Source organism: Embiotoca jacksoni, unplaced genomic scaffold (genome assembly GCF_022577435.1).
Source record: "Embiotoca jacksoni isolate LCO1_2020_lvr unplaced genomic scaffold, fEmbJac1.0.p SCAF_12, whole genome shotgun sequence".
NCBI classification, from domain to species: domain Eukaryota; kingdom Metazoa; phylum Chordata; class Actinopteri; family Embiotocidae; genus Embiotoca; species Embiotoca jacksoni.
The window spans coordinates 3,867,098-3,881,121 of NW_027185252.1; the positions used below are offsets into that span (position 1 = coordinate 3,867,098).

Below are 14,024 nucleotides of genomic sequence, written 5' to 3' on the forward strand. Positions count from 1 at the left end.
TGGCAGCACACAGGTAACAACATAAAACACGCTGTGACTCACTCCCACTTGTACATCCTGCAAGCAGCAAACGCCATAAAAACAAACAACTCACCAAAGTCTCCCGCATCTCAAATGGCCAAAATACTAGACGCACTCGTGTATGATGAAATTAAAATAAACAAACAGCGAGAAGGTTTAATTGTGATGGGGAGAATCCATCACGAGGCACCGAGAACCGAGAGAATTGTAACGATCCATCACAGTGGCGGTAAAGGAGGAGGAACAAACTGCACACAACTTCCATCAGTCAGCTGTTATATGACAGTAAAGGCTTTCTACTGACCACCTGTGTGACTTTCTCTCTATGTTTTATTTCTTTAAAAGCTTTTTTTTTTTTTTTTTTTTCCTGAAATGTGCACTTCGACCCTCCTCTTCATCAGGAAGGTGCATTTGAGCGTATTTACAGTGAATGCTTAGAAAGGTCAATGACCCGTTGTTTCCAGGTCGTCTTTTGAAGTGTGATGAAGTTTTTCAGAGCCGTCACCCAATTCTCAGTGTTCAGTTTACATGAAATCCCAATATTAGTCCTAAACATTTATATCAATAAATCGACCATTCGTAGCAAATGGTTCATCAGATTTGCCAGAAAAAGCTTCACTTGAAGAGAAAGAGAAGCCAGAGAGGCGAACAATTTAGCAAGCTGACAGGCGGAGGACACGACGATGCAAATTCATAATGAGTGTCGGAGAAGATGAGGCTGTTGGAACATCAACATTTTCCTCATGTATTATTAAATTGCAAAGATACTCTATATGACTACAATTACAATATATTAACTAACCATCCAAGATGATTTCTGAAAACGTTAGTAAACGCGCCACAACTCGTGATCTCTGAGCTTTCATAAAACCCCGAGGTCGTGAATACCACAAGAGGAGGGCGTTCGTCTGGACTTCTCCTGAACACGGTAAACACAACGCCATTTGAAGGCAGCATCGGTCCCAACGGCTCTCAAGTAGTTTATCAGAGTTTGTTGAACTGAATAACATAAAAAAATAACTAAATAAAACTAAAGTTTTTGTTAATTAACATTACCTAACTGTTTTGGCTTTGTGAGAAAATTTATAAAAAAAAAAATCTACAAATGCACAACAAGCTGCATAACAGAAGCTGCATTAGTTGAAAACAAGAACTTGTTGTATTTTGTTCAGTTTGTTAAAATCGGTTTCAATAAAGACAGCAGATTTAATGAGTCCATTAGTTAAAGATTTAACTATCACATAATGTCCTATCTTTTTGATGGCTTGTAAAGAACTTTCCTTTCAATAGAAATTGAATTGTTTCTTTTGAATTTCCTCTGACAAAGAAAAGATTGGTGAATTTATGTGTTAAGGCGAAAAGCAGCAAATGGAGACAATAGATCAAAAAAACAGAATTAATCAGCGGTGATGCAGCCGTCGCCTCCATTACTGACACAAAGAGAGAGCAAGTCAGATGCCAATTAATGACATGTCAGCCATTCAGACAAACGTCATTCACATCATCAACAGTCGGAACGTATAAAAGAAAATTGATGTTGATTTGTAGAGGACGTCGAGTGCAAGATAGGAAGAGAAGAGCTGGCTGCATTTCCCATTTACTTCCACTGAATGAAAATGTACTCGCGAATGGATATTTGCATAATAATTAAGCTTTCATGTTAAAGTTTTTCAATACAGATTGGATGTAGCGCGCACACACACACACACACACACACACACACACACACACACACACACACACACACACACACACACACACACACACACACAGTAGAAAGGCAGTGGACTCACAGGGTCTCTGAAACAGGGTATCCCAAACTTTATTTTATTGGTTTTTATCAGAAGTACCATGTACCATGGAGAGCAGTCACAGTTAGTGGCAACACACATACAACAACTTTCCTCCTATCAGTTGGTGTTCAACAAAATTTAATTAAAGAAAAAAAAAAATGAAAGAAAATGAATATACGCATACACACAGAGGAACAGCGGCAAAAACAGAAAAAAAGAAAAGAAAAATCGAAACACAGAAAGAGAAAAGAATGATCTTCATTATTACAAACATTATAAGTGTTGCGGTTATTGTTCCATTTAAAAAAAAAAAAACCCCACACAAAAAAACCCCACACTGAATCAAAATTGACAAACATGAAATCCCCGACTACATCCTGTGAGAGCGAAGAGAAGGACGGAGAAAGAAAGAAAGAAAGAAAGAAAGAAAGAAAAGGACGAATGGAGGTAAAGCGTGTGGACATGACACGGATGTGTTGGAGCAAAGGAAGGATTAAGGAAAGAGATGAGAAGTGAGGGATTTAGCAACCAAGAAAAATGACAGACGGTTCCGAGTCAGACAGATGGAGACTTAAACACAGACAAATGGTCCTTCGAGAGAGTCGGGACAGATGGAGACACGCGCAGGTATATATACTGTGACTATAGATGTGTACGTGTAGGACGACAGAAAACAGGTGAACACGAGCAAGTGTAGAGATACTGTTGAGTCAGCGTAAAAAAACAAGAGAACTGACAGAAGCCCATCTGAAACACCAGAAAAATCAAAAGCACAGCGAGAGATGGAGGTGACACAAAAGATGAAATAAACCAGCCAGAGATGAATGAGAAGGAAGAGAGAAACAGAAATATAGAAACAAGCTTTAAGCAAACTACAACTTCTCAAAAAAAAAAAAAAAAAAAAAAAAAAAAAAAAAAAAAGGCAATATATGTCATTCTTGAGTGTAGTGAGCGTTTTTGTTTCCTTTAAATAAATATGTAGAATTAATTCTCTATGGTTTGCGTGATGGCCATATAGTCCACCTCACTTATAACACTGTACAGTATATACACAATATTATTATTTTTTTTAATGACAAAATAACCTTTAGATGTACACACAGTATTCCTCATCCTCCGTCAGAGAATACAGCCACGTTATTAGAAGTAGCAAGCAGTGTCTTTTATTTTGTTTGTTTGTACAAATAACCCATGCAACTCTCATATAGATTATTTATTTAAGATACATAACTCCCCTAAGCTCTCATCTCTCATTCAATAACAGCAGATATTGCCTTTTTAACCAAAAAAAACCCCCCAAAAACCCTTAATTAATCAATCAATCAATCAGTAATGTGCAAGTTACTAAAAAAAAAAGAAAAAAAAAGACGTCGCATCTTCATTTAAATTAAAAACAAAATGTTGTTAAGCTCTACGTACGTTACAAAATGTAACTGAATCAAAGATGAACGGAAAACCTGAATCTGTACAACATTCAAACCATTTTTCTTTTTTTTTGTGTTAACAGCAGGGGAATGGGATACGATTCTCTATAACTATATACAGACATGTTATCATTCATGCACAGTGTCAACAAGTAGCACATTGACATTCCAAAATATGGAAAACATGGCAAAAGGGAGACGGAGGGTAAAAAGGGAAAGGACGGGAAGAAAATACAGAACGAAAGGATCGCTGCCTGTTTTTGGTTACTTTGGCAGCAGAGAGACCGAGAGAGAGAAAGGGAGAGAGAGAAAGACAGAGAAAGAAAGACAGAGAAAGAAAGACAGAGAAAGAAGGTGAAGAGACACAGAGGGACGGATAAGACACCATAACAATACACATGCTGGGCAGGAGAAGTCCACTTCAATCTCACTGACCCAGAAATCAATGTATGGCTGTAACTTCACGTTTTTTTTTGTTTTGTTTTGTTTTGTTTTTCATTTTCATCATCTTCCTTCTCCTCGTCTTCCTTCTACTCCTCCTTCTCTTCATCAACCTCCTTTCACACTGTACTTGTTAAATGTTAAGGGTAGAGAATAGCTCTGGTAATGTTTTTCTCCAACAGTTCAATTCGGCTGTTGCAAAGTCTCGCCGCAACGTCGCCCAGCTCGTCCCAGCAGCGGTGCCCGTCCTTCCTCTCGCTCGTCCGTCCGTCTGTCTGCTGTTGCATTTATTTATTCCTCAGTCTGACAGACAGACAGTCAGTTAAAGGAGCGAACGAGGCAACAAACAAACAAACAAAAAAAAACAAACCGTATCATCAACCTTTACATTAGAAGCAACATCGTTAATGGTTCACAACTGATTCAACACCACTGTAGTTTCTTTTTTTTTTTTTTTTTTTTTACATCAGGTACATCATTATTATCGTGTAAATCAAGAGTGAAAAAAAAACACAAAATCTCTTGTTGTTGTTTACACCAGAAGCAACTTTGCTGACGAAACAACGTAGTAGCCGTTTCACGTAAGCGACAGGAACCAGTGCAATTCTTTTCCTTCATTTAAAACCCCTGCCCGCTTCTTCTTCCAACCTCACCGTAGAAGAATAAAGTCATAAATCAAAACAACTGCAATTTACAGCTCCTTTTCTGCCCCCTGCTCGCTCGTAGTGTCCGTATGTACAGCGGTGGCCTGGCTGAAACCTTTGACTCTGGAGTCCGAACCAAGACGGGAAGCGAAATTGAAGCGCCGCTGTGACTCGTTGCTGGGAGATGTTTCTTTAAGGGGAAGGTCTTGGCTGGGTGCTCGCAATCCTGCCAGCTGCAGCCAACACCGTGTCAAGCAGGCGTTTTGGCTTCCCAACGTGGGCCGAACTCCCGCCGAAAAGCTGTCGTTAATCTGCCCATTAGCTTCATGTCAGACTAGCTTTTTAGGTCCGGGTAGATACACCGAGAGAGGCGGCGCAATGAAGCCGGCGTGGCAAAAGAGCTCACCTTAAATGAGAAATGTTCGCTTCTGGAACATTTGTGCAACGAATTAATTTGATGCAAAACGACTACGTTACTGCAAGCATGTCATTCCTGCTCACTCTAGTGTTCACTCTAACAAATTAGGTAGCGGGCACATTTTAAGTAAATCCAACATGTTTTGTCAATATCAAAGATAATTTATAACCTGCTGAAGTTACTCAAAAAAGCGATGCAAACAGTTCCATTACGTTATTTCTTTTTCTTTTTTTTTTTTTTTACGCAAGCAAGCATAACTTTTTTACAGTGTATAAACCTTGAGCTCCATGCCAGTGAAGAGACAAATACATACAAATTTAAATAGAAAGAGTCGGGTTGGGTTAAAACAACATCCAGCCTTTTTTTGTTTGTTTTGTTTTTGTTTTTTTTGTCACTTTTCAGCTTGTTAATGAAATATGAATTATATTTGGTGTTTTAAGAAAGACCCACTGGTTAGAAAACCCTTTTCAGTTTGGGTTGCAAATATTAAGTTTCTGATAGAAAGATTTCCCTTTGGCAAAACAGGGGTAAACTGCCACTCCAAGTGCTTCACATGAGATCAGCTACTCTAATGAGGAGCCACATGTTGTGCAGAGTTTGGCAAATGCAAGTAATGCAACATCCAATTTGTAGTTTAGGTTGGTTGTGGAAAAATATTTTCACTAGAGTTTATATAGATGTCTATTGAGGGTTTTTTTCAGGCTGTGCAAAACTGCAACAACTGAGGATTCATCAGAGTAATACGACACATTGCTGGACCACTGTGCAGCATTACCTCTTGAAATTTTCATCATGGAGTAGTTGGCTACTCCTTTGGTGAATCAGGATTTTACAAAGGACATTTAAAGTATATGGCTATCCTTAAGATACTCTGGATTTGCCAAACTCATCCAATCCAGGGCTCTGCTCAGCTCTCCTCTCAGGGGTTGAAAGCTGTCTGTGACAAGATGGTTGCCAGCTTTAAAATGGATTACACTTCACCCAGACTACTTACTTTACAGATGACGTTTAAGATACTATTTATTATATTATATATCAAGTAAAAAAAAACACAACCTCAGCAGGGAAAATCTGGCCAATTCAGATGCATACAGTAGTGCCATTCAACAAACTATGGACTTTTACAATGCCTACGTAGGCCTCTAGTAAGTTTTGTGTACACTGAGATTACTGTAGTTTTAGCTGAATGAGTAAAATGGTTAACAGTCTGAAGTCTAAACTTCTCTGACAGTCAAGATAGTCTTGAAGATTAAAATGCTTTTGGGCCCCTTTCATGTGTTTTGTTTTGGGATCGAATATTTTCAGCTTGTTCGTGTCTGACGATGTCAGTTTGTCAGTTCACTGTGGTTCATTTGACTGCTCATTGAAAGTTTTAGTTGTCTAGTGTGAAGGGTTTTAAGAGGCTTGGCTGTGGCTTGAGGTCACGTTTGGTAACTAACACCTCCAGTTTCCTTTTAAGCCATCGTTGCTCCTCTCTAGATGGAATCAAATGCAGTTGGACCCCTTTCCCACCGCGCACAAAGTCCATTGATAAATTTCAAGCTCAAAATTCAGTTAGAATAGAGGGTTGAGATACGATGTGTGTAGTTTTCCATCAAACCAATCAAATCCCTGTTTGGGCTTGCGTCATAAAGTCAGTTTTTAACCAGGGTAGATCACCGTAGCGGCGCAGGTAATGAGCCTCAACTTACAATGGTGACTTTGCGAATTTAAAAAATTGCTTACATGATTCTAAAATTATACCACCTCATATTAAACAGATCCGTCAATAATGCCTGTTTTGAACTATGAACTCCACTTTGTTTTTTCTTGTCTCTTGTCAATAAAGAGCCCAGAGGCTTCTGCGGGGAGTGTTTTCCTACATACAGGCAATCAAATACGTAATAGGATTCAAACAATTTGCCCATATCCCAGTTATTATTATGCTATTGACTCCAAACTTCCGTGAGCTTGTAAAACTGAGGCCGTTTGAGTTTAGATGTTTCCGATGTTCGATTTTCTCACAGGGCTTTTGTAGTACAACAGTATTTATCTGTTCGCGATCGACTTCTGCACCAGCAGCAAATATTTTCCAACTATTCCTTCATCTGGTGGCTGAAAACTGGCAGCTGAAGTAAAGTGCTGATGGTTGTTTTCCACATTCCCCTTGAAGGAGGGAATATTCATTCAAGAGCGAAATGTATCCTTGAATAAAGAAATTATATAAAGTCTGATGTTAATTGCTTAAGGCCTTCATCACCCAGCCTGAAGGCTGGTACATTAAGGTGTAGTAATGACTAGAGGTGGCCTGGAAGAGAACATACCATGGATGGTCTTTTTTGGTGTGTAGACAGTCGTTGTAGTAAACTGAGAACGACTCCTACCAAGAACGGTTGAAGCCTCGTCTGACTGATCACTTTGGATAAGCATGTTGCTTTTTTCCAGTATTTGGGTAACTGTGGATACTTGGTCTGGTAATATAATGAAGACATGTAGCCATTATTTCCTGTAGCCTCATCTTCTGATGTCACACTGAAGCAAAGTCCTATTAACTAAGAAATCAATGTAGAAGGTTTAGCAATAAAAAAAAAAAAAAAAAAGTTTAATAGCCCCCTAAAGACCAATATATGTGAAGAATTATAAATCAAGGGTCAGGGTTAGGGATTAGTGGTTGTTTGTTACAAAGCCCTTGAGGATTTTGATTGGTCCGCTGACCAGCCAGGGGGAGGTGCTTAAGACACACGGGGATATTGACCGAAGCTGTTGAGTGAACCAAACGCCATCAAAGTGAGATAAATGATGACAGAGACAATTTAGAAACAGAAGATTTCACAAAGGGTGGTACCTACAGTTTTCAAAGCCTATTGCAGTGTTATGATTGACAAATGATGGCGGCAATCTCATTGGTGGAAAACCGGGCAACGCAATTCCATCGTTGACGAAAAAACAAACATACACATAAGATTAACCTAGATATTTATGCAATGATAATAGTATCTCTAACAGTTTTTAACGGTAGAGTGGCCATTTTTGTCTTGTCAGACCTGGCCTTATTAAAGGTAAAAGCACACTAACCCATTCTTGAGTTTTAGACCTTAAATCACTTACATCTACAGTATAAAGAAACAAAAAAAAAAAAGAGGGCCCGTTCAGGAGCGCATGGCGTTACCAAGACATTCAGAAGGAAAATAGTGGAGGTGTAATGTACATCAAGCTCTTTGTATTTACATCTCTAATCTCTGTGATGTTCAAAACATTTCGCTTCACTGAATGTGCCCCCCCCCCTCCCCCCCGCACACACACAAGAGTCTTACTCAGCATTTCTACAGGCCGGGAGAGCGAGAGGCGAAAAAAGACTTCGGATACGAAAGCATATTCCGTCTCACGCAGCGACAGCAAAACGAGAGGCCCTGTTATTTTTTTTTCACAGTACTTGACCGTCTTCCCACAACACACAAGCACAGAAATACACCGTCACACACCAGCACGCACACAGCTTGTTGTCGTTAAAACAGTTGTGGCAATGCATCCGGTTTCCTCTGATTGTGTTTTTCAGTTATCGTTCTGGTCATGCACGTACATACAGATGCAGTTATTCTGTCTCACTCATGCCAGTTCTTGTAGGTGGACGCAGGAGGTCCAACCGGAGGAGAATTGAGGTGATGGGTGTTGCTGAAGCCACACATCCAGGCTCGAAGCTCCGATGGCGTCTCGCTCCTCGTGTTTAAAACTCATTTTGATTTATGTATGGTTGTGTGTTTTGAACTTTAGAGATTAGTTGTATGGGTTTAAACATAAGCGGGTTAAAGACTGGTTGACTTGATTGGTTTGGAGTTGTAGAATGATACCAAAAAAATGTATTCCTTTGCCTTGCTGTATTCCTTTCCCCAATATGTTTCCATCTTCAGAGCAATTTCTCCAGCTCCTACGCTTCTCTTGGTTATTGTCATTCTTCCATGCATCCGTGCCACCTTCCGCTCTATTTTTAGATGCTTTAATCCATCTTTCAGTCCTTCATCTGGAAATCCATCCACTCATGCGTCATTCAATCTATTGTGAAAAGGGAGGGAATGATCAATGAGACCGTGAGCCGTGATTTCCAAATCCATCCCTTCGTCCACCTCCCCCTGCTTTTCTTCCTCCATGTTCTCCTTCTGTCTCACCGTTTTCCCTTCGTCGTCTTCGCTCATCTTAGAAGCCCTGGATGTGGCAGTAGGCCTCCAGTGAGGAGAAGAGGATGTAGAGGAGCCACAGGCTGAAGAACAGCATGGTGGTCAGGACCTTCGCAGTCCGCGGCCCGCCAAGCTCTCCACCGATCTCCGGTCGCCGTCGGTACATGAGCGTGCCGACGCTGATGAAGGCAAAGATGGTGAAGAGTGTGACGGAGAAAGCCAGCCTGCCGGGATCCACCTTGAACTCATTCCCCTGGCTCTGGTGGTAGATGGCGGCGATAGACCATGCCACCTGTCAAGCATCAGCAGAGCCGGATTGAATTTCATAAGACCAGGTACAACAGTAGAAAAAGCTCATATAGACTTTTTTTTATTTTTTTATTTATAGATTACCACTTGTCAATCACACACACATGCAGAATTATACAATGGGCATTAATACAATAACATATAACAATTACTACAACAACAAGGGGACCAACTATCGATCAGTCAATTTTTAAATAAACTGGACTCACCCCGATGCCCAGGAAAACATTGACAGCGTTGGAGCCTGTTACGTTACCAATGGATGCGTCTGCATACTGATCCTGGATAGCAGCTACCTTGCTAGCAAATGTATCTGGATGGAGACAGAAAAGGAGGGAGGAGATCAGATTAGTGCATGCAGCAACACATCTCTATATCTATTGCTCTACATTACATTTTTTTTTTAATAGCGCTTTTCAACAGACTCGAAGATGCTTTACAGGTTAAAATGACATTTCTATTTGATCCATTGGTGGATGGGAGGCCACTGGAGCTTCTGGAGGACAGGGGTGACGTGGTCACGGTGAGCAGCCTGTACATGTTTCAATGTTAGGGAAAGGGCTGGTGTGCCAAACCGGCTTTTATTTTACTTTTTTAAAGTTTACATAGCAGCAGCGATAGGCCCCAGCCCACTATCACCCTCTTCAGGATAAAGCGGGTGTAGATAATGGATGGAGGTTTACATGGCAGGAAACAAATCATTTGTAGCTCTTTTGGTGGACATGTCCACCGACCATGAGGCAAGGACTGAAGGTAGAGTATAGTCCAGTCTTTAATAGAAGAAATGCAAAACAAAAAGCCCTGCATTTTCTGAAACTGAACTTTTCTCTAATAACACCATCAGATCAGAATGTAATCAAGCCTGTACCGTCCACTTAGCTGTTAATTAGCGGAATAAAAGCTCTCGATACGTGACTTCTTCCACCAATAGCGAGAAAGCAAAGGCTGGTAAGGGGATTATGAAGCCTTGGTGAAGTCACAGTGGATTGAACTAAAAAAATACCTAAATGTTCTACAGTGTAAACAGATTTACTTTTATTGTTGAACTCCTGACCTCAACATAGAGTCATCTGAGTTAAAACAAGATCACAGTGACAGAGAAGGACGCTCTTGATGCATGCAGAACACTCAGAATTATTAATTCAGCACACTGTGCAAATCCTGTTTTCCACATTTAGAGAGGGAACCTTAAATTAGAAACCACAATCTTTAATCCTGTTACAGTGTTCCTTCCCTGGCAGCCAACATGCCCAGGATTTGGTCCAAGATCAATACTTTACAAGGCTGGATTTCAGTTTGCGGGGGACAAACAAATCTTGGCCTGGCGACTATTCAGCGTCGTGCCACTTCGTCCCAAAAATGTCCCCCCGCCGGCTTCATGTTTGCCAAACTATGGCAGGTCCGAAGGGGGATGCTCTTCCTCACCGTGCTGAAAGAAGCAATGGAGACCCTGCCAAATCTCAACAATAGACTCCTCAGTGAGTAATTAGCCAAATGGTTAGTTAGCACTCTTTTCTCTCGCTTGATTTTCTGGCAATCTTCTCTTCATAAGTGATTCAGGTCATCTTGCTTTTCTCTGCCAGATACAGCGAGAGGAGAATAAAAGCGGAGATAAAGCAAGGAAGTGGATAACAAAAGAGGAGGAAGGGCTTTCTGGAAGTGGCAGCCAAACTGGCCGATGAAAAGAGGATGATGGGAGAGCTGGACGAGGATGGAGGTGGAGAGACAATGGACCATTGAAAGAGTGCAGGAAAAATCAACCCCCAACCAAGCACCTTAAAGCTTTAAGGACCAGCCTGCTGGGCTAAACAGTGTGTGTGTGTGTGTGTGTGTGTGTGTGTGTGTGTGTGTGTGTGTGTTTGTATGTGTATAAAGTGCACACATGTACACTGTATCTGTGTGTGTTCGTGCGCCACCTGCATCCAATCTGATGCCATTCCTCCACCAGCTGGCGAAGGCATGTATGTGCAGCAATTGGTCTTTGAAAGCTTGTGAGCCTGTTTGAGTGGGCGAGTGCGTGGGTGATTGTATGTTCAGAAGCAGCGCGTGTGTGTGTGTGTGTGTGTGTGTGTGTGTGTGTGTGTGTGTGTGTGTGTGTATGTGTGTGTGTGTGTGTGTGTAAAACAGGTTGCACTCTGCAGCTCCTTCTGTGAGAGTGTGTCTCCCTCGAGAGCCCGCTGCCCTTTTCCTTCACCTCTCTGCCAATCAACCAGAGTCTCTCCCTTTCTCTTCCTGCCTCCTCATCCTCCTCCTCATCCTCCTCATCCTCCTCCTTCCTCTCTCTCATCTCCGCCTCTTTTTCCCCCGTCGCCTCTTAAACCGGAAGGACACATTGGGGAGTATTGATGAGATAATGACAATCTGGTAATCTGTCCGACCTGTGGACATTTGTTTGTCTGGCGACAGAGGGAAGATAAAAAAAAAAAAGAAAGATGATTAGGGCTGATCCTCGGAGGGACTGTGAATATCGACAGGAAATTTGAAGGATATCTTGCTCTTAGTTCCTGGGATCTCTCGTCATGGATCAAACTGTCGTGGGAGAGATTCAGAGCATCTTCTTGGGACATTAATTATTCAAAACTAATCTCCTGGCAGTTTAAGGTGAACAACTTCATGTGGGGAGTTTCATAAATACTTGTCACACAGTTGTCCAATTTTTATAATTATTACAATTTGAGCTGCAACAGATGAAAGACAACAGAATTATTTCCCCAAAACCCGGGGAGACGAATCCAGTTTTCATTTTGTGTTCCAACTCTCTGTCATTTTTCTCCGTAAATGTCTAAATGATTGAAAATAGCTGTTAAAGTTTCTTCAGATTAACCGAACAATTAACTGACGAATAATCACCGAAGTCCAATCAACTGGAGTAATTTCTCTCCCTGTTGTGTGATCAATATCTAATTTAGTAATTCTTTTCAGGTCTGTAAAGCTGCCACATAAAAATAGACCTGAAATATCATTTTGATAAAATACTGTGACAATAAATGCCGAATAGACGCTTTGGTGTCCAGACCCAACATTTATTACACTCTCCTTATATCTCTCTGATGTAACTAGGGTTCATTTTTCTAAGTTTAAACGTATTATTAACCTCCGAAGTCAACATTAAATGATGCGCAGCACACTTTGAACGTAGAGTAATAAAGTGATGAGACTTGGAGGCTTTACCTGGACGCCCCGAACAACAACACATTTGAGCTCCTTGAATTTCTAATTCTCTTTTAACAGCTCCAGCTCTCTCGTTTTCTTCCGAGCTCCTTTCTGTGCATGTTAGCCCGGCTAACTGTGATAAACGAGGTTAATCATCGTGCAACCGCAGCACAGGATGGCTTTCATTAACTGTAAGAGCCACAGAACTGGAGGTCTGTTTCTTTGTGTGTGTGTGTGTGTGTGTGTTTGTGTATGAGTGTGTGCGTCTGGGACACAAGAGGCTCGGTTAATAAGGCTGAGAGCCTCACAAAGGCTGAACCGCTTTTGTTTCCATTCAGCAGCTCTACACATTGTGTACGTCCGTGTGTATTTCTGTTTGGAGCGGCTGTGTGTGTAGTTTGTCCATAAACGCAGCTGTTAGCGAGTGTGTATTTTTCTTCGTGTGCGGGCATATATTGCAGTGCATATACAGTACATGTGTGAGCATGTGTGAGACGGTATGTAACACATCACCTTCATCCCTGAGCTCCCTACATGGGAGGACACAGACCACCTGAGCCTGACATGACAAATAGCTCTATGCTAATAACACATGGCGGTCACAGTACAAGTGTGTGTGTGTGTGTGCGTGTGTACAAGTATGCAAAACCTTTCAAGCCTTAATGTGTTGCAGGTAAACAAGTGTGTGAGTGTGTCGTGCAAGGTAATTACATTTGCACAATGGGTTGTCTACATGTTTTAGCGTCAACGTCCTGCGCTGTGCGTCTTTATGTGCGGCGTGTGTGTTCAAAAAAGGGAGACGACCGCGGCCAAGGTTAAAACGGGTTTAGCTGACCGAAGCAGTCGGTCATTCTTCACGCATAGAAGATGATCCATGATGCTGTCTGCAGACTGCACTGCTTTGTGTAACAGGCACACACATAGAGAAAAGAAATATACTGGCAGTGGGTTTGTCACGGTGAAAACTCGCTCAGTATCGTTCTCAGTATAACAGCAGGGAAAAGTATTAGGGATGGGAGACTAATTTTGAATATTCTAATAGCTGTTAAAATATAAAAATCCATTAGTATGTGTGACTATCGTTCTTCCTCATTTACCCTGTTTTTACTGGCGCCTGGTTGTAATACGTCACTCCCGTCAGAAGGTGGCGGTAATTTGTCTAAAAGCTTCTCCAATTAAGTAACATAAGGAGAAGAACAACGCGTTGCTACGCGGCAAATATTCGATTACTTTACGAATTTTGAAGAGCACTTTTGTTTTAAAGGCCCATCCCTAGAAAATATGAGCTGTTCGCTCTTTTTTTTTTTTTTTTTTTTTATCTTTTTTTTTTTCCTTTGGATGTTAAACCAACTACAAATAACATTAAATGCAAATAACTGCTATCATGTGGAAAATCTCTTAAAATCTTTTTGTCTTTTGAGTCCAAAGCAAGTTTATGAATATTATCATCACAACAAAGTTGTGACTATAATTTTTTTAGTGATGAATAATTATTGATGGCCTCATCTGTTATTAAATAACCATACAAATCATTTTTTGGATCAGCTGTTGACTCGACAAAATTTGCCAGTCACTTGTCATAAACCAATGTAAAAACAAGTTTATTTTTCCTCTGTTGTGTAACACATCAATAGTGTATCTACACAGATTCTCTTTTCAGCTCCTGTTTG

At 40.9% G+C, this 14,024-nt stretch overlaps 1 protein-coding gene across 3 annotated transcripts in view; it reads right to left on the reverse strand.

Annotated features, from left to right (window-relative positions):
• Positions 1–1,817: 1,817 nt before the first annotated feature.
• The window catches only part of slc8a1b (solute carrier family 8 member 1b), a 139,959-nt gene continuing 127,752 nt past the window's right edge, over positions 1,818–14,024 (reverse strand). For all 3 annotated transcript variants that reach the window (XM_069144287.1, XM_069144286.1, XM_069144288.1), the window contains exons 10-11: positions 9,411–9,514; positions 1,818–9,184 (exon numbers count right to left, since the gene is read on the reverse strand). In XM_069144287.1, coding sequence (XP_069000388.1) covers positions 8,912–9,184; positions 9,411–9,514 — 377 coding nt within the window. In that variant the 3' untranslated portion in view covers positions 1,818–8,911. The remainder of the gene's footprint in view (positions 9,185–9,410; positions 9,515–14,024) is intronic.